We start from the raw sequence: 24,723 nt of genomic DNA, 5'->3' as shown, positions 1-24,723 counted from the left end.
CCCGTTGGAAAGAAAGCACCTCTTCTGGGGCATCTGATGCTTCTAATTCTTAGACCCCAGTGCCAACACAGCCCTCAACTTACTATGCTTTCACCAGTTCCTAGTAGATCATTGGTAGTCCACTTACTCTGACAGGAGAAAGAAGGACTTCTTAAATTTAAAACTCTTCATCTACATAAAGCAAGTGGAGTCCTCAGCAGCCTCTGCTGAGGAATCAGAGCCAGTGACACCCCCTTTCTCCCTGAGGAAGCTCAACACAGGCGGTGGCCCTGGACCACCTGTGACCTTCCTTCTGCATCCAGCCCCTCTCCGCAGATGAAGCAGAAAATGGTCCATATTGTGCTTCAGTCAGGCTGCCTTCCTCCGTCCACCACAGAGACAGTCCTTATTCATTCCTGACTCTGCGCCTTGTTCGGTTAGTACGTGATGCGCCCAGCACACTACCGGTCCATCCAGACCCTGCCCGTGCTTCTTAAAGTCCGGTTTCAATTCCACATCTAACATCAAGCCTTTCTCAAACTCTGGTACCCGATTCATAGTTCACAAGGATTGTGTAATTGTGGTTTTCAACCTGTATTCTTTGGAGCGCTCGTTTCTCTGCGTTGTCTTGGGAGCCGCCACCGGTGTGGAGAGAGAGGCTGGGTAGAAAGCGTTGCTGAAGTCCATGTTCAAGTGCTTCATTCAGCCAAAGCGTGTAACCAGGCTGCCTTCTCTCCACCACTTGAGAGAGAGAGAAAGGAAAGAGAAGAGGAAAAAGAATCAAGTTGAAACCTTCATTCTGTGGATGACAAGTCTCAGGTCCACAGAGGTCAGCTCGTCCTCCAAGGTCACCCATCACCTTCATGGCAGCACTGGAACGAGGACCAGGGTCTCCCAGTCACAGCACTGCCCTACCCTCCCAGCCTCATCTGCCTCCTCTGGACTTGTCAGAAACACAGAAGAGTGAGCAGAACCCTGGGCTGAAGAAGGTACCAGATCCTGGTACAGGTTGGGCCACCTCCTTGTAGAATGATCCTTGGCCAGATCCTTCCCCCTGCTGGGCCTTGGCGTATCTTTAGAGTCAGACAAAACGTCTTCCACGTCTGTTACTTCCGGCCTGGGAGTCTACAACTAGGCGCTCTTAGCCCCTCAGCGCCACCCTCGTCCAATATAGTAGTCACGTGCAGCTTTTAAATTTTAAATGAGTTAAAATTACATCACATGAAAAATTCACTTTCTCGATCACACTAGCCACCTTTCAAGTGCCCAGTGGCCACACATGGTTTTCGCTACTGGGGTGGACGTCACAGACCAAACTTGCCCCTTCTCCCCGAGTTCTACTGGACGGAGCTGCTTCAGAGTAAGTGAGTCTCTGTTCCATTATAGATCTTCCGTCCCGGCTCCTGGAAGACACAGACCAGGGATTCTGACTTACGTACCCGAAGCAACTGGCCCCGGCAAGTCTAGGATACGCTCTTGCCAGTTAAATGATAATGAGACACTTACTGTCCAGAAAAAAGAGTAAGAAAAACAGAAATAAAAGCCAATTAAATAGCAATGACAAGATTATAATACAGATATAAAATGATCCCGTAAGCTAGGACTTTCTGAAGTGCTGGTGTAGCCGGCTATCTTTCTTTCTTTCTTTCTTTTTTTAATTTTAATTCTAAGAAATGGATTGAAAGGAAACATGGGAAATGAGCAAAACTTCTCCCTGAGGGCTTCTAGGACGATCTTTTGCTCTGTCTCCTACAAACGGCTCCAAACACTGTCTTGAAATCCATAATAATCGTGCCTTTGAGGCTGAGCGTAGGCCAGTTATCCTGAGCACAAGCATGTCAGTTTAGGGAAGCAAATCTCCCCGGTCGTCAGAGGTAAACCTTCCCTAGTCTTTACCCGCTGACAGCTTCCAAGGTTAGAATTTGCACGTTGTTGCCCTGACGCCCAAAAGGCATTTCTGTTCATCAAGAATCCTACCTCCAAGTGGGCAGAATAGCATTATTCCTTCCTTGTTCTTTTTTTGGCGACAGGTTTCACCCCGAGATTGGGGCCGCCCTGACATGATTCTCAAATAACCGCAGTCCCACTCACTTGGCCACAGTTGCCTTCAGCTTTCGTTGTAAGGTGCAGACCACATGTGCTGACCTGGGTAGGGCTGCGTAGCCAGTGCTATGGACAGAAGGCCCCTTAGCCAGCTCTCTGGAGAAATTCACATCTCTCCTGTCTCCTGTTCTCATCTGGACCAGTGGGGACAAAGCTATTTGAAATCAGGGAAGGAGAATGTTTTCTTCCACTGAATCCTTTGTGAAAAGTTTTGTTTATCAATTTTCCACTATATCTGCTTCTGTTATTTTTCCTCTCCCGATCTTTCTCTTTCGCTGTCACTCAAGTTAAAAGAACATCTACCCAAAAAAAAAAAAAAACATTAAAATCTGTATCCCAGAATATCTCTATGGGACAGCAGCATTTAGCAGTTACTTAGAACTTTAACATTTTAGTAAACATATTACTGCTTCCAAATGGGGGGAAAGGACTTAAAAACAGTGTTTCGTGTCCTTTGAAGATGTTTTATTAATAAACAAGCTCCCAGTGTTGGAATAGGAGCCGAGATGCCGAGCAGGGGTGGGGAGAGCAGAGACGGCACGTGTGGGGGAGGAAGGTGGCCTGGGTGTCTGAAGAGTTAGCCTCGGGACCCAGTCGGAGGTGGTGATGACGCATTGATGACGAGGAAGAAGGTGAAGTGGCCTTGGCTCATTCATTATTTCTCTCTCCTAGCCGTGGAAGACAGAAAATTGTTCATAGGAATGGTTTCGAAGAAATGTAATGAGAACGATATCCGGGTGATGTTCTCTCCATTTGGCCAGATAGAAGAATGCCGGATCCTCCGGGGACCCGACGGGCTGAGTCGAGGTGAGTGTGCTCTCTGCAGAGTCTCTGCCCTTAAGTGCTAATTGGAGCTCTGTGTCCCAGTCAAGGTAGACGTAGCTCCCACACGCAGCAAGAGGTCACCCTGAGATACGTCCTGCGGGACGAAGTTATCCAACCCAAACTTTTCACCATAGCTGGAATGATCACCTTTTATTTCTCAAGTCAAGAAGGTCCTAGTGGCAGCATATTAGCCCAGGTTATCACTGTCAGACGGGAGGCCCACAGGCTCCCCTGCCGTTACACATCCCTCTTCAATCTCAGATTGAAGGAGCTTTGGGAGGTATGAGGGAGAGATGCGGAGAGTGAGAGAGAATGTTTGCTGCTCGCATCTTAGTCTTCTGGCTTTCTGCCTGTGCCTGGGAGAATGCTGAGCGTGTGGGCCTCTTGACTGAGAAATAAACCAAGAAAAAAGGCCCCTGTCCCCGCATAGTGCAGGTACAGACTCAGGGAAACCAGGCCTGTCTCAGGGCGTTAGGGTTTTATGGCAAAGAGCAGACCTCCTGGAGTCCTAAACACAGGGATCCGTTAAGTGACAGAGAAGTGGCTTCGTCCAGGAGAAGATTGTAGGTTCTTCTTTGTCACCGTGATAGAGGCAAAGGCTGGGGCTCCGAGTGCGGACGAAAACCAGTGTTTCCGCGAGCAGCTACACAAGGTAGCTGGAGATGACTCTCTTCTGTCCACGTTTACCTCCCCCTTTGACGGACCCATGCGCCTCCCTCCTTAAACCACTTATAAGGCTTGTCACCGTGTTCCCAGCCATCTGACTAGTTTCCTGAGTCAGCCCAGGAGGCCCAGGGGAAGACGCACATGGAAAACACATTTCTCCATTCTCGTAAGAAATCCGTCTTTTTGCAACGCAGAGAGGATTTCATTCAATTAATGGGGTTTCCAGGGCAACTTCCACAGGGCTAATTAGAAATGTCTTTACATTCCCCATCTCTGGTTCTGGGACTGCACTGCCCGCGCCCCATGTTGAAAGAAAAGGTTAAGCCTCAAGTATCCAGGGACTAGTTTTCATTCATCTCCCTGGTCTTACGTAAACTCAGCGCCCTGGGAGGAAGGACATTTGTTCTTTTGACTTTTAGACATAAAGCTTCGTGATGCCAACTGCTAGAATCGAAGGCACAGGGAACAAAAGTTTTCCACCTACCTCCACCTCCAAAGCCCGGAAACAGAGGTGATCTCGGGGAAAACTAGGAGGGGGAGGAATGACTCCAAGCTTGTGATCCCTGTATTTTCTTCTGAAGGTGGTTTTAAAAAAAAAAAAGGAGGAGGAGGCCTGGAAATGACACTTAACACTCGCTGAAAGATGGGAGTCTAAAAGCTGAGCAAGACATGATGTTGAGTGGGGCCCCCAAACAGCAGACCCAGTGCCTCAAGCTAATCTGTCACTACCACGTGTGCCTTTACCAGTGTCACCCAAAATAGTTCCTTGTCCTGGGCACCCGCATCGCCTCTGGTTCCCATCCAGCCTCGCAGGCAGAAGGATACCAGGATTTCGATCCTGGGTCCCTCTGTGCCATCCTGGAGATACGCACCAGGAGAGCTTATCATCACATCTGATCCAGGAGAGGTAGATAGGCAGACAGACCAGGAGAGTGAATACCACGGGAAAAAGCAGTGGGGCTGAGGAAGAATTAAGTAGGCAAGAAAGACAAAAGAATATGTTTGCGATCCCTCTTCTGCTGCCAGTTTAGTAATAAGAACCACTGTTGTCTCCCTGTGACTATTCTCAGTCACAACTTGCGTGTTATCATTGCACTTTTGCATTTGCCAAGGTGTATGGCATGGAGAAAGAAGCGATAGGCATAGGGAAATGTATAGTGCCTTAGAGGTCAGTGACCCTGGGGCCCATCCCAGAACTTCGGACATGAATCGTGGGCGTGGTCCATTCATTTTCCTGTCTCTGTCCTCAGTTTCCACACTCGAAAATGGCAGCAGTCTAGATATCTGCCCTGCTTGTCTGATAGGGCGTGATTAGCTACTGCCATGGTAGGTTTTTTGTAGAGCCAGGCCATCCATAGTGTTTCATAGAGACCTTGACTGTGAAGTAGGAATGCTGGACTCCTGTTTTCCCTCTGCTGATTTACAAACTGACTCTCTGCCTCAATTTCTCCATCTGTCCAGTGGGGACAGTGATGAAGAGCATTGGTGCCTAGAGATCCTTGAGCATATGTTAGCTATTTTTGCAGATGAGATTTTTTTTAAATGGTCAAAACTTTCACAGGAAAGGGTGTCAAGACACTGTACTTGATGGGAGAACCTGACCAATTCCATCTGCCATTTGGTTGATGAACCAGCACTTGACACCAGAAGCAGCCTATTTCTGAACTACTGGTTCAACGTAAAGAGTAGAATCCTCCTCCCTGCCCCCCGCTTTTTTTTTTAACAGAAAAATAATTTCTGATTTTCTGGCAAACGGATGAGAATTCCCTGTGGCAAAAAAAGAAAATACTCATTTATTCTAATTTGTTCTGAGATATAAGGACAGACAGTGTTGCATTTTTCAATTAGCAGGACCCAGGGACTCCTGGGTACTGGGGACTGCTCCTAAATCAGTGATTTGTTGAAAGAACAGTTCTCTCTCATGCTACTCTTTTGCTTTCATTAAAGAATTGGCGTTTTCAATCAAATATTAATAAGTGCGGCGCTGCAGATCAGGGGCGCTCAGCATTTCTGGTCTCCATGCCTGTTGCTGGCTCAGCTGTTTACAAAATAAGTAAAAATGAAGTGAAATGAAAGCTTGGCTGCTCTGAAAAGTACTTTGTAATACTAAACCAGGGTGTAAATTAGTCAGTAGGAAAGGATTTAAATCGAACCATTTGATTATAATGAGGGAGAGGTGCCCTTGAGTGGTTCACTTTTCTTGTTTTTGCTTTTGCCCAGTTCAGCTACAAGAAGGAAGACAGAGGAGGCAGTTAGTAGCCCTGGGTCCCCAACAGGCGTCACGTGTCGTTCATTCTCCGCCACATCAGTAGTTGACATTCCTACCTGGCAGGTGTTAACCTGAGGTTCCTCCAGGCTGTTGATTCAGTACCCCTGCCCCAGATCAGAGTAGTGGGCTGCCAGGACCCACATCTTTGTACCTATTTAGCCCTGCTATACTTTCAGTTAGAATCACTGTCTTTTAAAAAAAAAAAAAAAAATCATGATCTACACATTGGCAAGAAAGACTATTTTAAAAGTCCCATAGTTATTCACCATCACCCAGATCTGTGTCATGTTTTAAGATGGGACCTCTCTGCCCCATCCCGCTGGGAAATTGTCATGCCTATACATGGACAGCACCTGCCAAGCCTGTTGAAACCACTCAACGAACGTTAGGACTCTGCCTCGCTTTACGCGGTATGCCCACATCTGAACGTGCATTTTTTCCCTTTTGGGGGCAGTAACCCATTCTGCCGTTTTTTTCTGATTTGGAAAACCTGGTTTGAGATGCTTTCATGCCCCTTATGATCCTCAGATCCTTCTGCAGTGGCAGATCTACCGCTCAGGCCCGCTGTGTGAGCCTTCATTGAGAAAGCAAGCCAGGGGAGCACAAGCCCACACATGGCCAGTGAAATGAGATGTTTGCTCTCAGAATCTAAGCTTGAGGCTTCTGAGCCAACATATTTACTGGACAGTGTCACCTTAGCATGTTGATTTCCTAAAATACACATGTTCTCACTTATCCACAGTCCCACAGTCCGATTGGACTATTTGGTTACAGTCTGCCAGGTTTGCTGCACCATAGCAACAAAATATCTGTAACTCAGAGACAGTGAAGGGGTTGATTTCATTTTTCTTTCCCATAAACTGCAGTCAAATCTTCACTGCCATTTAAGGTAACCTTCTGCTGGTTTAAGAATATTCCAGCTGTGTTTATGGTGTTCCAGCATTCTCCTGCCAAAACCTTTGACAAATGAATTGGGGGTATCTTCAGGGATGTTAGCGACCACAGACTGGATTTAGCCATTAAATCCTCATTTATTTTCGTTATATCTGATCAGGATATTGGGAGAGGGCTTTTGACTTTTAAAACGTACATGGAGAGGACTCCGTTCTGATCGTGACATTTTAGTCTTGCCCACGTGGTACCCAAATGTTCAGAGATGTGGAAACCTTTATCAGATGCCCCCTGGGTTATTAAATGCATCTTGTCATGCTGCTCTGGGTACAATCTTCCAACCTCATCTCAGGGATGAGATTTTTGCCAACTATTAAGTCCTAGTCCACACTCAGCCTCAGGTGCCGTGAATGAAAGATCTCTCCATGCCAATTTTAAATAAACTAACCTAGCGTTGGGGATCGCACATTAGAGTATTATTTTTGATGCTCCAATGTTATACTCATAGCATATGTTTAAACCCTGCCATTGCTCAAAAGATACTGCGAGGAAAAACTGGCTGCATTAAGATCTTTCTACAGCTGAAGAGGAATTTATAAACAAGTTTCCATAGGCTGAAATCTTCTCAGCCACACAAGTTATTTTAAATTATGCTTCCTTCAGTTAAAATATAGCAGCTGTTGCTCCTCTTTCAAAGAAGCAGCAGAAAAGCAAGAGACCCTGGCATCAGTGTATGTGCTTTTAAAAGTGCCTCTACTTTTTTCATTACTTTCTCTCTCTCTCTCTCCTCTCTCTCTCTCTCTCTCTCTCTCTCTCTCTCTCTCTCTCTCTCTCTCTCTCTCTCACTCTCTCACTCTCTCTCTCTCTCTCTCTCTCTCTCCCCCCTTCTTTTGGATGCAGAGCAAGAATTCATCTAGTTCTCTCAAAATTCTCATGTAGCCTAGAGAAAAGGTAGAACACCTGAGTTTAAGATATCCTTTCAACTGAAATGACAAGTGTAATAGCTGGGTTCCAAAATCTGCTCTGTGCTTTCCTTAGATCCTGTCTGTAGGAGGAAATGACTTTGAGAAACCTTTCCCCAGTCAATCATTTATCTATTTTAGCAGCAAGAAGACAACCTCACTGAAATAGGAGGAGTTCAGCTCCTTTCATTTCTATGAGCAATCTCTGACACTCTGAAAGTGGAGACAATAAATAGTGGCAGGTAAATTACAGGTTGGACACATTTACAGAGGGAATTTTTGCCTTTTTTTTTTTTTTTTTTTGCCATTATGTATTTGGAAGCTTTGAGACAGTAATATATGGGCTCTCTTACCCCACCCCCCAAAAATAGCTTTATTGTCTTGGTACCTGTATTTTTTCCCTCCCAATCTAAGTTCTCCAGCATTTTGGTCAGTCACCAGCATGCGCAACCGTCCAGAACAGTTGAGGGCTGACCCTATAAGGTCGGAGCAGTTGTCCGTCAGGACCCAGTAGCCTCTGCTGTACCCAGAAGCTCATCTTACAGAAGAGGACAACTGACCTAAGTCATTTCTGTCCAGCGGGAAGTCATCTGGCTGGTTTGTAGAAGAAGCCAGCAGCCCATTTTGACTGTAGGAGCTCGTGTGACCCTACGTTAGTGAAAAGTGCAGATTTGAGGGCCCACCCCAAAGCCAGTGTGTTCAGTGGTGCTGAAAAGAAAATGAAAATCTAGCCAGGACCTCCTGTTTGAGAGATGTTACGAAGGTTAACTGGCTACCAACCCGTGGAACATTCGGTTCTGAAGTTGCTTAGCTTCATCCAGAGCGGCAGAGAGAGTGAATCTTTCAGCACGTGCTCCCATGCAATAAATGACAGTCATTTTCTCCCTTAAGTAATTGAACACAGCACCCAGTAGGGGACTTGACAGAGCCCCTAGGAGGCCAGTTCTCTCTTACTGCACCACTGCCGGTAGAATAAGAAGGTTAAAGGAGTCATCAGATTTGCCAGATCATTTTTGGGATGGGATGAGGATTGTATAATTAGAAGCATCAGTCAACCTTTTAATTGCAGGTTTCACAGAGGGGAAGGGGCAATGGTTCGAGTTTATAGAGAGATCAAGTCTTGCTAAGACTTTGCTTTTGAGACCTGTTAATTGCTTGATCTTTCTCCCGAAGTTACTTACAAAAGCTCTGCCTGCTCTGAAATCGTGGTAGATGCATAAACTCTGCCTTATTGATTTTTGTTGACATTTTACATTTTTTTATGCATTCTTAACCTCCGTTTAGAAGCTGTTGGTTTGGCACATGCTCCCAGATAATAAGGGCAAGCAAAGTGAATGAAACAGGCTTCTTGACTCCTAAAAGCAGAGTTAGTGGGGCTTCCCTGGTGGCGCAGTGGTTGAGGGTCCGCCTGCCGATGCAGGGGACGCGGGTTTGTGCCCTGGTCCAGGAGGATCCCACATGCCGCGGAGCGGCTGAGCCTGCGCGTCCGGAGCCTGTGCTCCGCGGCAGGAGGGGCCGCGGTGGTGAGGGGCCTGCGTACCACAAAAAAAAAAAAAAAAAAAAAAAGCAGAGTTAGTCTGGGCTTCCTATGGCCTCAAATATGCCTCCATTAGATGATTTGCTTGTGCCTCTACTGTAGCCTCCAGACAGGAAATGAAGGGACTTCCCCGGCGGTCCAGTGGTTAGGAGCCTGCACTTTCACTGCCAGGGGCAGAGGATTGATCCCTGGTCTGGGAACCAAGATCCCGCAAGCCACGCAGCACCAAATTTTTAAAATAAAAAAATGAAAAAAATCTCTTAGCGTTATTTCCTCTGTTAATAGTACCACTGATCATCACAATCTTCAAGAGATACTACTTTGAAACAGATGGTAAACTGGGGACTCTGTCATTTTAGAGCTGAGTCTATTTCAGTATGGAGCCAGCAGAGGTCCTGTTGTAGATCTCACACACATCATCTAGATGCCTTAGAGAAGGCTGCCCAGCTGCTTCTGTTGATGACAGAAGCCACAGCCACTGTAGGTACAGGCAGCATGTTGAAACAGCTTCACCAGCTGCTGTAACGTCAGAAAAACCATAGGAGATAGCTTGGCATTCTTCGTGAGCTAGACGTCGGGCTTCAGTGAGGACAGCTTAACGGAGGTGAATGAGAGGAACCTCCCATGTACAGAGAGTTTCTGTGTATTAAAAATTACAGCGTGATGCCAAAAAAAAATGCATTGACTTATTTTCATGACTGGTGGTTGTTGTGCTTCGGGGGTAGTGGGCAGGCATTGCTTTCTCTTACTGCTGTTTGATTGAAAGGTGCTAATACAGTATTGACTTGATAATCTCACCAGGTACCCATGCAGAGCAAACAAAGAAAATGTGTTTAATGGCTCCCACAGTGACTCCCATACACCAAGCCACCCGCTGGTTGTTTGGATGTAGAATGTTCTGTTTGGCTTCCCGGCCACAGAGGCAACCATCTCACGTGATTGGTGCCAGAATTCCACTTCTGTGCACTCGCTCTGAGATGACAAGCTTAGGCCCCTCGGTGTTTAGATCTGCTTCATTGGGAAATCTTTTAAGTAGTAGTAATAATAATGTTTTCAGGCAATTGAGTAGAACACTAAATTATTCTCTGATACCTAAGTTCAAACTGTGCAAGGCTAAAGAAGCTGAAAATCAATGCACTTTTAAAGTCATTAGAGATCATAAGTGAAATAGTCAGCGTTGCTTTAGCTAAGCTTTTAGTGTGCGGTGGTATTATTATAAAATCAGCCTGAATCTGCATTAATTTCACAGTCTTTTTCTCTGAGAAGCCCAAGGGTGCATGATGAATAAAATGTAAATTTCAGAAGGCAGTGCTTTTATTAGTGGAAAGGGCAGTGAGCCATGTAGCTGGAGCAGTGACCTGCATGGTAGCCAGCACTGCTACAAGAAGCAGGAACAAGCACTGTAGAGTGTAGTTATTTTACAGCTGGGGAGAAAAATAGCCACGGAGAGTTCTGTGGGTCTCAGGGGAGACATTCACAGACATATACATTGTCTTCTGTATGTTACACTTGAGGTGGAATCTCTGATAAGAATCCACAAGTCACAACTTAAAGTCTCGAAGGTTTGATACAAATAAGAAATCCAATGCAAGTGTTTAAATTTTACTTCATACACACAGTTGAATATTCCCAGAGTAACAGAGCATTTGTTTTTGTTCATCATTAACAGTTACTAAGTAGTTTGTACAGGATTTGGGTATATTTGTTTGCATTTGAATAGCATGAGTGTATATTTATACATACATCTATTTTTTAACTACCCAGAAGAGATGAGGTATATTTACTTGCTGACATTTCGAGCTGTTGGAATCTAGTTGCTAATTTGCCCTGGGTGTGAGGATTTTACTATTTGCTGCTTAGAAAGCAAGGCTCATGTTTGAAATACAGAGCCGGAATGGGTAGATGCCCTAAGTCAAGACAGACAAGGAGAAAATGTAAAATCGCAACTTTTTATTTTAGAAAATGCAAACTAGGTCTTGCACATTTCAACCCCCCCTCCCCCCCCCCCACGTGGCTTAAAAAAAGAAAGTACCCAGCCTCCTTCCCCTGGACTCCATTTTAAAAATAAATAAACTAATCCATCAGTAAATCTTTCTGCTGTGGTCAGATTAGCAGGTCAGCACTGTAAGTAAAAAGCAACACGAGATAAAAACCAAAGAGAGAAGTTGTTGATTTCATGTACTACTGAGAACAGTGTCGTCCTGTGGCAGTTCTCGTAGACTGTGTTGGTTTAACAAGCGTCCAAACCTTTTGTCTTGTTGTTTTTTGTCTTTCCTGCTCCCTGTCCCCTTGTTTCCCACAGGCTGTGCGTTTGTCACATTTTCTACAAGGGCAATGGCACAGAATGCAATCAAAGCCATGCATCAGTCTCAGACCATGGAGGTACTGTATCATCTGCCCTTTCTTTGTTTTCTTTGTGCAAATGGTGGGGAATGGAAAGCAATTCTCTCCTGTGTGGATTGTTCACATGACAATCACAGATGTAAACTTTCACCATCTCTCTCTCTCCATTCATTCATATTCCTTCTTCCTTAATCTCTCTCCTCCTCCCTCTCTCTCTCTCCCTCTCTCTCTGAATTTTTCCCCTGATGACTGGAAATGCACTTAGTGTAAAACCTTCCACTTGCTCTACGTTCCTTTTTGAGCCTTTTATTGCAGTGGCCCAGGTCCTGCTGTGTAAAGTTCATGATGCAATTTAAACCGAGCATCCTTCTATACCCCAAGAATCAAGTACGTTCCCCAGCCCCAGGGGTGGGATGGGTAGAACATTAACAGACCCCATGCCAAATTGCAGCTGGCCCTGTGCAAAATCACAGGGTTCTTTCGTTTCTTTTTTATTTTCTTTTTAATGCGGGGTCAAGGTATCTTTAATCGAGACAAACAAATTGTTTTTGCATCAAGAATGTTGGAGAAAGTTAAGACTTCTCCCACCTCATTGAACCAGTGCAAATGTTCATGTATGAGAGTCCCCCGAGAAATTAGATATTTACCCTTACTAAAAAATGAACAATAACCAAGAAACTCAAAGGCTCAAATGTGATCTCCTAATGAGAGTTAGTGGCTTTCGGGGAAGAGAAATAGGCTGGCGTGGGTCCACAAATGTAGACAATGGCTCTGTACGTTGAGTCTGTGATTCGGGTCATGGCCTTTCAGAATTTTGCACAAAAACACTCCAAGAGTGATATGCTGTTACTTATTCTGTATTGTCTGATAGAATCCTTTGGGAGTGCATGTTCTGCTGTATTATGTAAACTGTATCTTTGTGTATGGGTGATCTTTTCTGGAGGTGGCTTTGTAGTGTTACCTGAAGTTAACGTTTTTCATCTTTTGAAAAAAAAAATTGTTTTCAGTTTTATTTAATGTGCCAAAAAGTTCTTTATTGATCGTTTGAGCTTCTTTTTTGCCTCCACTCTTGGGGGGTTTTAATTTTTTTTTTTGTTCATTTGTTTGTTTTTTGCAATGCTGCATCTCCCGAAGCATGCCGGGAGCTTAGTGATCTTTACGGGTCTTGTTTTGTGGGCAACCTTTCTCTAGGGAGCCAAAGGGTGGGTGGAAGCGGGGGGTAAAGAGTGTGCATGGCATTGTCATTAAGTGTTTACTGTACTTTTCTGAGTTTTGATATCAGCATTGCAAAGCCTATTGTCTTTTTCGAACTTCCTTTTGACTTCAATATTCCTAACATATCTTATATAATCACTGTGTTTTCCTTTCAGTGCAATGCATTTTTAAGACACTCACACCCCCCTACGTGAAGGCAAGCTCAGGTGAAAATCGGCCACAATAAGAGAGAATTAGCAGGATTTGAAATGTCTAGGAATCCAATCTTGAACAACATGCAGTCACACACGTGATCATGTTTTTGTCCCCTCCCCCTACCCTTTCCCTTACCTTGGGGAGCTCCATTATCGGGGATCAGCCTGGTTTCCAGCTTCATATCAGTCTGGAGATGAAATGAAAGTACTGTTAAGAAAAAGGAAGTCTTGACCTGTATTTATTATCTTCCATATATATGTGTTTCATTCTTAAAGATTTTTATTTCCTGTAATTGAGTGATTTGTACCTAAATTGGTCTCACCTTAGATGATTTTGTAACCTCAATTCTTTCAGCTCTGTTGGAAACATTGCCACCCCAGTTCCTTCACCCAGGGCCCCCCGCCCGAGTGGGAGGTCTGTGTTCTCCTGGGTCCCTACGGAAGGAGAGCACGAGAAAATACAGCAGAACTGGGTATGAACCCGAACCAAGAAAATAACAGGCTCTCAGAGTGAAAAGAATTTGCTGTAGAGAATGGGGCATATTTATTCTTCAGAAATCCTTGATCCTTTGTTAATACTGCTATTATCAGAAATCAGATCTGATGCACTTGTTTTTAAATCTGGACATCCATGCTTAATCAGAGGAGCCCTCAGACACTTAAATTTCTTGTTTAATTCAAAAATATTGACATTTAAACAGAAGATTACATATTATGCAGTCTCATTACACTTGTACCACTGCAGTTTGTTTTCTTTTTTTGAATTAATTACATTATTTTCAGGACTCTGGCTTACATCTTCCACCAAGATGTATGATCTAAGAGATGTGAATTCAAAACGATGTCACTGTTAAAGTTTAAAAGAACATGTTATTTTAAAAATCATTAATCTTTATATGGTACCTTGATTTTCCCACTTTCCTCCAGTCTCTCCCCACCCTGTTTTCCCCTTTCATGGTTTATACAAGTCATTTTTGAACTATAATCATTGGCCTGATTTTCTGCTTTTATATCATTTTTTGGTATTTAAGGAAGAAAAAAGCCAACCGTAAATGAACTGTTAGGAAGAGATGCTATAATTTGTTATGGGACAAATTTGATACAATAACAACCCTTTCCAGGCAAAACCCTTGCTGTCTGTAATTTCCATCTTCAGAGTGGTTTTGCTGTCTTTAAAGTGATGAAACGCTGAAACACGGAGCAGATGAAGAACAATGAAGTATAGATTTTTTAAACGGTGGAAACATTACTTTTATGCAGTTTACTGACTCTTAACATCTGTGCCATGACTGTGACTCCCAGAGCTGAAGACCAGTCTGCTGGAGGTTCAACACCCAGTCACCTCACTTTTCTCACATGTTGGGGGGTAACAGCAGGCATGATATCTTCACGTATGCATAGTTCCATCCCCAGTAGCTACCCAACGTGATAAGAAAAAAATGCAACTCTGTTTTCTAGGAGAAAGCAAAATAACCCAAAGGGAAGGGAAAAGCTCATTTAAATAGGAATATTAAATTTCTGGGAGGAGAAGAGAGAGGTCTGTTATCATGCTGAGTTTCAATAAAAAGTGGGGTTTTTTTTAATCGCTTGGGTAGAATTAACTTCTTTTTATCTCAGCAAAATTTCACAGCTTTAATTGTGATGGGATGTTTAGCAAGCTAAACAGAGAGGGAAGAGAGTTGGTTTCTGCTGAGTCTTTGCCGAGTGGCGAATGTCGAAAAGCTGCTTTCGAAAGGAAGTCCTCCTGCCTGAGGTGTCAGGCCCTTACTTTCCCTAACGATTTTCTCCGTATCAGACATGAACTGGTCCTGTTATATAACCCTTGGCCATTTGTCACTCACTACCTCTGCTCCTGCCTTTTAAAGGAAACGAACACAGAAGCTCCTAGAACAGCGAGACTGATTAGGAAAAGAAGCTAAGTAGACATCGCCTCCTGCCATTTGAGATGCGTCTCCTTGGACTAGACTGCTTCTGATATTTTCTTTTTGATTTGTTGTAGCTCCTGGGATTACAGCTAGAGTAGATGTGATACAGAAGGAGGAGAGCCCCTTCTGAAAACACGGGGACAGTGACACTGGTCCATGCCCGTGTCCCCTGAAAATCTCCTTCCTTCATCCATGTTCCTAAAATGAAACCCACTTCTCCCGATTATATTACTGGGTCGGTATGATTCCTACAGTTCCAAAGTTCAGAAATACTTAACATTGGAAAGAGTGGGAAAAAAAGACATGAGCGACAGGCATGTTCATTCCCATTACAACATTTCGTTCCCCTCCTTTGTCCCCTGCTCACACGCGGAAACAGGCAGACACACCAGGACAAGTCCATCTTTCAGACAAGCGAACCGTGAAGCTTAATTAAAGGACAATGATAAGGTCTCTTGTCTCTGAGGAGGCCCTGAGATGGTGGAAGGAAGACCCATGAAGAGAGAAGGAGAGGCAGTGTAATAATCAGAGCACGAGCACAGATGGCTTCATCGACCTCCAGAGCCCCAAAGACACCAGTGACAGGATCTGGAATTTTCTGTTGATGGTACTATTCAGAGAAGAAGAAGGACCATCAAACCATTTAAAAACGAGGCCAGACCATCCCCTGTGCTGCAGAATAGTTCAGAAAGCTAGGCCCCGAGCTGACTGAGTGTCCTGAGCGGAGTGGGCCAGGCTGTAACCCCCTCTCCACTTTCCGCTGTGTCTGACCACAGGGCTGCTCTTCACCGATTGTGGTGAAGTTCGCTGACACTCAGAAGGACAAGGAGCAAAGGCGTCTCCAGCAGCAGCTGGCGCAGCAGATGCAGCAGCTCAACACTGCCACCTGGGGGAACCTGACGGGTCTGGGCGGCCTCACCCCGCAGTACCTGGCGGTAAGTTCTTGGGGGGGCGTGGGGGGAGCATGTGGTCCCCAGGAGAGAGGAGCACACCCAGTGGGGCTCTTACAGGCTCCTTGGCCCCTAAGTGCACCAAAAGCTCGTCTTCGACATTATGAATGCCGGGAAATTCCTGAAATCGGCATCGATGAAGAATATTTTTCCAGGTGAAGCTGATGAGCATAGGAACAGGACTCTTCTTTCTAGCCGCGTGGAGGCTGAGCGGGGTCCCACAGGGCTGAGTGTCTAACCAGTGTTTCCGCACAAACTCCAGCCTTGGCAGGGGTGCGGCATGCGTGATAGGTGATGACTTAACAGCGCTGAGGCAGCCGTGGTTGGCTCTCTCACCACCTCCCTGCTCGGTCCATTCCACATCAGAACCTCAGATGGAACTTTCCTTCACTGGGTCCTCCCCGTGGAGCGATGTCAACTAAATTCAGATGTTTCTTCATCTATTTGAAACCCAAAACTCAGATCCTGTTTCAGGCCAAATAGACCCAATTCTTTAGCCCTTACATTTCATTGTTTCTAAACTTTCCACCTCCTTGTTGTTTTCTGTTGTGCTGCCTGTTTTACTTTGCCAGTGTCTTTATTAAAATGCCATAATCAGAATGCGAGACAGTTCCTCCCAGGAAGATCCACACAGCATGAGCAGTGACCCCTATTGTGGACTTTAAAATACCTTAATGTAGCTTGAGAGCAATGGAAGGCAGCTCGTACTCCTCTAAGGTTTTATTTATTTTTACTTGAACTACTGCTAAAGCATGCTACTCTACCCCCCTTTTCTGCTTTGGAACCTAAATGCTGGACTACACATTATTAATATAATGTCATAGTGTGCCTTTGGACCTTTTATTCTAGCCTGTGTGTGTGTGTGTGTGTGTGTGTGTGTCCGTGTCCATCCGTCCGTCCTAATTCTCTCCTGACACTTGAACTGTCCCTCTCAGGATTGTATGACCCATTCCGTACTTTGTAGCAGAACCAATACTGTTCTGTAAAAGAGTCCTTCCTGTGACCTTGAAAGGTAAGATCACCGTGTTTCTACAAGTGAGGAAAGGGAGAGGCTTAAGGGAGAAAGGGGCAGGGGATAAACTGGGAGACTGGGATTGACCTACACACACTACTATATATAAAACAGGTAATTAATAAGGACCTACTGTATAGCACAGGGAACTCTACTCGATACACTCACTGGATTGGCCTATATGGAGAAGATATCTAAAAAAGTGTGGATATATGTATATGTATAACTTAATCACTTTACACCTGAAGCCAACACAACGTTGTAAATCAGCTGTACTCCAATAAAAATTTTAAAAAGGTTATGTAACTTTACCCAAGGTCATGACACTGGTGGTCAAGCAGGATTTCAGCCCTCCATGGGTTCTCTCCATCCGGCGGGGCTGCTTCTCCAAGGACAGATGTGACTCACATTCCTCTTTTATCCACCCCACCCCACTGCCTGTTGGTGTCTGCCGTGTAATTGCTACTCAAGACATGTCTGGATGTCTTGCTGGAGAAGCGTGCCTCTCCTGTCTTCCCCTGAGTTATTAATACAAACAGTGACCAAGTTTGCTGCCACCTTCTAGCCATTTCTCCATCTTATCCACAAAGAGATAAGAGATGAGAGATTTCATCACATGTCTTGCTGAAATCTATATGTGCTTGCCATATCTTTTTCTGGGTCTATTGGTCTAGAAACTTCATGAGAAAAAAAAATGAGTCTAGATGAACAATCATTTGTTTTTCACAAACGTGTGTTTCTCAGTTGTTCACAGATCATCGCCTTAAGTACGAGAATTTCTATCAGAGATTGACGTCAGGCTCACCTTTTCGTAGTTTCTAAGAATCCAGCTTCCTGCTCCACCATGTCTGAAAACCAAGACACACGTGCCTAGCCCTGGTCTTCTCGACCATCTCCCATGCCCCAGGGCTCACAGAAATCTCTGGCACATGTTTCTTTGATCACATCTGAAAATTCTTTCTGAATCCTGAAAGAGAATTCATCCCCACCTCATTGATAAGAACGTGTTCTTACACGCTCTGAACTACGTTTTCCCCTACCGAGGGCTTCCATTCTTTCTCTGCCAAGTTTGCTCTACCCCTTTCGATCGGAAGCCCATTTCTCTGAAAAGACCCTTGGCCTTTAAGGCATCTCCTGCCTCTGTGTTGAGGGTAGATTCTGACTGTGGCTCACCAAAGAGTGGTTGCCAGTGGGAAGAATCCACGGAAGTAGTTTAATGACACTCCAGGTATTGCCACTTACTAATCAGTAAAGATTATTAATTCCTCAGAGTATCTTCAAAGCTCATTGAACTTGACTAAACTTTAATTTTTTTTAATATCTAATATAGGAGAGAGTAAGGGCTTGCAACCACAAGAGAATGGGAAACCCAAGAAATCAAACCAAGATAAGGGATTTCTCTCTGTCAAAACATAATTCCTAGCTTCTTCCTCTTTCTCATTCTGTGTGTATGTGTGTGTCTGTGTGTAATGTCTAGGTAGTATACTACCCTGAGTCGAGAAGGATGAATGAAAGTTGCAGACGTATGTCTGGGAACTGTTCATGTTTGTTTTTGTCTTTTTTTTAAAACTCTATTTATTTTTTGGTTGCATTGGGTCCTCGTTGCTGCGTGCGGGTTTTCTCTAGTTGCAGTGAGCGGGCTTCTCATTTGCGGTGGCTTGTTGTGGAGCACAGGCTCTAGGCCTGCGGGTTTCAGTAGTTGCAGCACATGGGCTTCAGCAGTTGTGGCACATGGGCTCAGTAGTTGTGGCCACGGGCTTAGTTGCTCCGCAGAATGTGGGATCTTCCTGGACCAGGGATCAAACCTGTGCCCACTGCATTGGCAGGTGGGTTCTTAACTATTGTGCCACCAGGGAAGGCCCACAGCTGTTCATGTTAATCCCCATAGGGATTACGTTAATCATCGTAACTAAGACACGTTGAATCAGCCACCGACATTCCACTCTACTTGGTGCTTTTAAGTCAATTGCTAGATGCCCATTTCTGAGTCACATCCAGTTGTAGAGTTTCCTTCTTCTTAAGCTGAGGAGACCTACCATTACCTGGAGGAGTGGCAGTGCTCTCCGTTAGGTTTCGCAGCACTCCAAACAAATTCTGAGAGCTTATTTTTTAAATAGTGAATTCATCTGGTTCCTCCTAAGCTCATAGTACCATAGCAGTTTTTTAATAATAAATTTGGTGAATCTATGCTTTTAGCATCCATGGACTTTTGAGTATAGGAGATAACTCCACACTTGCCCCCAGGTACAAACCGCGGCTGTATTGATCAACCAAAAGGAGAATATCAATAAGCCTAGTCAAACAGTATAGCACCTAAGTTAACCTATAATTCAATTGACGTGGACGAATAAAGGAGGGCTTTCGAACAGTAACCACATGCCTTTACCTTGTGGTACCCACCGTTTCTATATGGGGGATTAAATGTATTTTTGGAAGCTCTAGGAACAAAATACAGAGGCCTTTTCACAGCTGTCTTCATTTCTTTTTTAAAAGATGCTGATATATTTATAATGCGTAGCATCAACATACATAGCACCAGATACTTGTGAGTTCTGACAAGTAGTATGTTGCTCTCTGCCAACGAAGACCGTCTTAAAATGGGTGACCGTTGTCTTGGTCGTGAAGTCATGACAGTGACTCTGGCTGCAGATACATACACTTACGTCTGTAGGTATTACAGTGACTTCTCTGTTAGCCCAAGAGTCAGTGAATCTATACCTCTCTAATGAAGGTTGTAGGACACTGAGCTGTGAAGGAAAGCGGAGGAGACCTAGGGATGGACCGCGATTGACGGAGATGAGTTACGGGAACTACTAGGCTCCAGAGAGAGAGCATTAGTCACGCCATGTTGGTTCCCACAGATTTAACACCTGGTTGTTAAAAAGTAAATTGATGAATTGTTTTAAGGCAGCTACGTTATTGAGTTTCCCCAGTGTCTGTGTTTTTTAATAGAGATTAGACATTAACATGGATTTATAGCCCCAACTCTCGGAACCTTCAGCCCATTAACAGGCAGCAGCAACCAACTATGTAAATGTAAAGGGAACGGGACGTGCCCTCAGTGGACTTGGGAAGTTCCCTTGACAGTACACTTCCAAGCTCCGCTTCATTTTGACAGTACCTTTCTCTTTCCTTTTGCAGCTTCTGCAGCAGGCCACCTCCTCCAGCAACCTGGGTGCATTCAGTGGCATTCAGCAAATGGCTGGTAAGTCATGAAGCGAGCCTTGCCTTTTGACCGTGCTGTCGTCTGAATTGGGGATGGGTTCAGAAGCTGGGGAAAAGACGAACGAAGGGTAACTACCGGTCCTAGTTGCTTTCTGGCTTAGGTGTTAAAATTAGAGTCAGCTGCTCAGAAGTTGATCTTCTAACTCTGGCATCTCCAACAGTTATGAGAAAATTTAGGGGGCTGAGAATTCCTGCACAGTACCCTCCACAGTTGTGTTTATTATTTTTTTTTAATGGGTTTGCCGGCTGGGGGATTTCCAACAAGATTCCGATATCCAGGGCAGCTGCCATGATTGACATCCCTCTAGAATTTTAATAATAGGCAGTCAATAAGAATGTTTTGACCTTCGTAATGAAAGTCAGGCTTGCAGGCCTATCTCTGATACCGTTTGCAGTCCCTTGATAACCACAGACAATTAACAGGGTGCCTTTTTTTTTTTTTTTTAACTTCAGAACCCCAGTTGACAGAATTGCGCATCAGAATCTTTTATGGGAAAGTAGAATCTTTGTTCTTGAGCAAAATCAAAGTGGGACTGGATTTGAAAGCCGGCTCATGAAGGATTTCTTTTTATTATGAGCTGTGTCAGTAGTAACTGAGGGGCAGTGATTAGTGAAAGGTCAGTCCTGCTGTGTCACCTTCCAGGCTCACATCCTAACCCACACCACGGGGCCAGGGAAGGCAGCCCGCACGATGAATCAGAGCACAGGTGCCAGGAACCTGCCGCGAGGAGCAGTGAGGAAGCTTCTTCCTTGCTTGATTCCGAAAAGATAGGGGAGCGCAGGCAAGGAGAACAGATTTTGGGCGTATTAGAATCGAGCAGAGTTTGTTTTCATCAAGGACACCCTGAGTCAATGAAATGAACCCAGGATGTACAGAATAAAAGCCTGATTTCCTTATTTGTCACTATGAAAACTCCTTTTTTCTTTTTTTTTTTTTCCCCTCCCACATGCATATCCTTGTGGGGTTTTTTTTTTCCTTGTTTCATTTTGAATGGATCTGGAGACACTTGGAATGAGCACACGCAGATTTCTGTTCCTGTATGTCCAGTTGTTGTCAGCCCAGCCTTTTGTGGTGGCCTCCAGGGTTAATATAACTTGTCTGATGGGACATACTCGCCTACAGTAAAAACAATGCTCAGTTAGCCGTGGGGCTTTAAATCTGGTACCCCCAGCTTGTTCTATTGTAATAACACTTTTAGATTATTATGGGAAAAGAATACATGTTAAAATAATAAGTAGTGAAACCATTCAGCAGAACGTTGACGAATACATTTGGGGAAGCTGGCCTCGGAGCTGAGCATCGCCTTCAACAGTTGATTTATTTCTAGTTCTGTGAAGGGGATTGGAGAGACAGCACTAAAATATTCAGAGAGTTTTCTACGTTTTAAAAAGAGAAAACCTTCCAGATTGCAAGCTCTGAAAGAAATGCTGAGATGTGTTGCATTTTCCGCCAGTGCAAGATTTGGTTTTCTTCTAATCGAAGGGACCCACCCAGATCCAGAATTAGAGTCTTTCCTTAGAGGAAGCCTCAGGCTCTCCCGTTCCCACAGTTGAATTATGCAAAGAAGGTCACTGGGTCCTGAGGCTATTGCCAGGCATGTTTTCTCGGGTGGACGGTGCGCCTTGTCACTCTTCATTAGGCCACAGGCGCCCATGGCTCGCCAGGTCAGGTCAGGATGGTAGCATCTGCACGCCGTGTGCTCATTTAAAAATGGAGGGTATCTGGGAATCACCTGAGAAGGTGCATGGGGCAGATGGCTAATTTAAAGGTGGTCTGTGAATGCGCTTGGCTCTCCAAAATACCCCTTTCTCGAACCTTTGGCATTAAATTCAGCACCGAGGCTGCCCAAGCTGTGCATTCGAAGGCCGAGTGGCCCATTTTCCACTGTCACCTCGAGTAGTGAGGACCAAGGACATGGATGTCAGGGTTCTGTCTGCCTGGCCATTTCTATAACAAGTATCCTTCATTCCTGTGGAGAATCAGGTCTCATCTTCCCAAGTGTTGGAAGCATCGTGGTTTGGGCTATTTTTTTCAACCAAGTGCTCTTGGCCCCCTGCTCTTTCTCTTCTCCCAAGAGTAGGGCTTAACTTTTGTCAGCGCTAGTCACCTAAGCCAGTCTCAGAAAGTGGGTGGATCATAGAGGCCCCTTCTTGGAGGACGTTTCCCCAGAGCACCGACTTGTGGGACAGAGGGCCCCTCTTCCGCATTCCCCTAAAAAGCCTCTCTTCCTTCCCCCCCTCCCTCACCTCTGAATCACCGATGCTCCGAGAGGGCGTGGCCTCAGCCCTCACTCCTCTAAGTGGCACTTGTGACTGTTTTGCGTGGATGAGTAAGTAAATTTATAAGTGTTGGATACAGTCCCAATGAAGCTTAAGTGAAATACCTGGTTTTTTAATTAAGAAATTTGACTTTAGCCTGATGTCTAAGCCACAGACCATTACACAACCTAACGACTGTATCTTCATGAACGAGTTGTCAGAGACTTGGGATCAGCGAGTTGGTACAGCGTCATACGTGTCACACAGCCCGTGGTATTGACATACACGGTGGAAGCAACATGAAGGAGCCCGAGAGGTGGCTCATCCCAAAGCACCCCTGGGTTTACGATGCTGGTAAATTGAGTGAGATTGTGGCAGAGAGAGCGGGCACCTCCACAATGCAGATGCCACGTTCATGTCCTCCAGGGCCAGAGAATAAACTCCACGTGGAAAATTCGAGTACTGCAGCTGAGAGCACCATCACCAAAGAGTGAAATATCATTTCGGAAAACGAGCACTGTGCTGTGAACAGCTCTCAGAACAGAATGGTCTGTCCTTCAGGAAATTGAGGTGTCTCACTAGAGTCTAAAATGTCTCATTTGAATGAGTAAACATTTTCCGTTTGAGGAGAAAATAAAAGAAAGCTGGAAAAAAACAGAAAAAAAAATTAGGAGGAGACAAGTTCCTAAGTACTTACATCAATAAAATTGAATGAGACATCAACTATACTTCTTTTTTCAAAAAAAAAACACCACCATTTTCCTTTCAAACTGAAAATAACTTCAGGCATGTTTTATGATTTTATAAAAGGGAACCTTTACTATATCTGAAATTTAAAAAGCAGAAAATAGATTAGTAAGGATAAAATTTTTATAAGCTGACCGCATTTATGTGCATTCTTCAAGTCGATTGATTTCACTTTCCCTCTCATAACTTCTGATAAAAATGTGTCCATTTCTCACTCAACTGTGGTATTCCATGAATTTCTGAAATCTCAAAAACGTGGGGTCTGTGTTCAGGCCAAGGGTCTGGATTTTTCCTGAAGAAGAAGGAATTAAGGGGAAAGTGGCTTTCCGGTTTTCCGCTTATTTATGACAACTGTCATCTCAAAAAAGCATCGTGTTAGCAAAACAAGGGCAGTATTGCACAAGTTTGTTTTTCACAGAGCTTCTTGAAATAATCATGGGGTTTATCCTCACAGCACAGCCAAGGACAAAACCACTACTTGTTACTACGTAACAGTTGGGAAAACTGAAGTACAAAAAGTTCGAATAAGTTCTGTGAGCCCAAGGACCAGGAAATGGTATTCTATGGGTTAGGATACAGAATTCCCAAATATCATCACGCTTTATGAGATAGGGACCGTTAGCATCCCGTTTTACAGGTGGGACAACTGAGGCAGAGAGAAGTTAATTAACAAACTTGCCCAGAGTCACTAAGCTAATCAATGGCAGATCCACGTTACAAACCGATCCAAACCCCGAGCTCCCTTTGGCCCCCGAGATGGTCACACAGCGCTCCGCGTCTCCACAGATCCAGGTATGTTCTGTCAGCATGAGCCTGGGTGACTGGTCTGCACAAAGGGTTGAAGAGGCCAAATAACAAACGACTCTGAGCCATCGATAAACAATGCAGGAGAAGCCCCAAACTGCTCAAAAAGCAGCAGTTGTGGGTCAGCCCCAGGAACACCTCCTCCCTTCGCTCTGGACAACATTCCAAATTTATTAAGGGGGTTGTTTTTTGTCAGGGGAAGTATTTTTCAAGGGTGAGGGGTTGTTAGTAAGAGATTACAGAGATTAAGAAGCGATGGCCAAAGAAGAGCATCTTGTGATAAACAAGGGAAAACTGCTTCCCTTAGACTTCTGATATTCAGGAAAGCTGGTAGTAATTCGCTTCCAGAATATCTGGCCTAAGTTTCCAAAGTCACAGTGAAATCATAGAGGGCAAATATTTTCCCAGAACAACAACATCGCAACTACTTTACCTGTTGGAGATCCCCTCCCAGCAAAGGCGGGCTTGGAATGTCTGTGACGAGCGAAGAGGGAAGAAGACTTCAGCAAACACTGTGCATCGGAGGCTGAGAACCTCACGTCAGGGACACACTTGGGAGGTGTGCAAACTGGACCCACGAAGACCCCGAGTTCTTCCCACAGCCAAGCAGCCTCCTCAACCCACACTTCCTGCGAAAAGTGCTAACAGGCCTTCTGAGAATGTGCCATTACCACCCCCATCTGTCACTTTTTAACAGACCTGATTGGCAAGCGCTTGTAACAACTGACATCTGTTCTCGCTCATTGAAATGCAGATTTATGGTAATTGCTCCGAACAATAAGACAGAATTACCTAAGGTGAACATTAAATTAAATTT

The 24,723-nt window shown here is 44.7% G+C and overlaps 1 protein-coding gene across 12 annotated transcripts in view; it reads left to right on the top strand.

The window, feature by feature from the left end:
- Positions 1-24,723, top strand: part of CELF2 (CUGBP Elav-like family member 2) — an 830,917-nt gene that overhangs the window by 752,063 nt on the left and 54,131 nt on the right. For 11 of the 12 annotated variants that reach the window (XM_033439192.2, XM_049705739.1, XM_012535222.3 and 8 more), the window contains 4 exons: positions 2,755-2,889; positions 11,535-11,614; positions 15,686-15,844; positions 20,013-20,076. In XM_033439192.2, the coding sequence (XP_033295083.1) occupies positions 2,755-2,889; positions 11,535-11,614; positions 15,686-15,844; positions 20,013-20,076 (438 nt within the window). Of the gene's footprint in view, positions 1-2,754; positions 2,890-11,534; positions 11,615-15,685; positions 15,845-20,012; positions 20,077-24,723 lie in introns of those variants that run through there. The other variant, XM_049705741.1, reaches the window with a different exon arrangement.

The sequence above is a fragment of the Orcinus orca genome, chromosome 2 (assembly GCF_937001465.1).
Source record: "Orcinus orca chromosome 2, mOrcOrc1.1, whole genome shotgun sequence".
NCBI lineage: Eukaryota > Metazoa > Chordata > Mammalia > Artiodactyla > Delphinidae > Orcinus > Orcinus orca.
The sequence above is the reverse complement of the archived record's forward strand: the minus strand, read 5'-3'. Positions and strand labels throughout refer to the sequence as shown.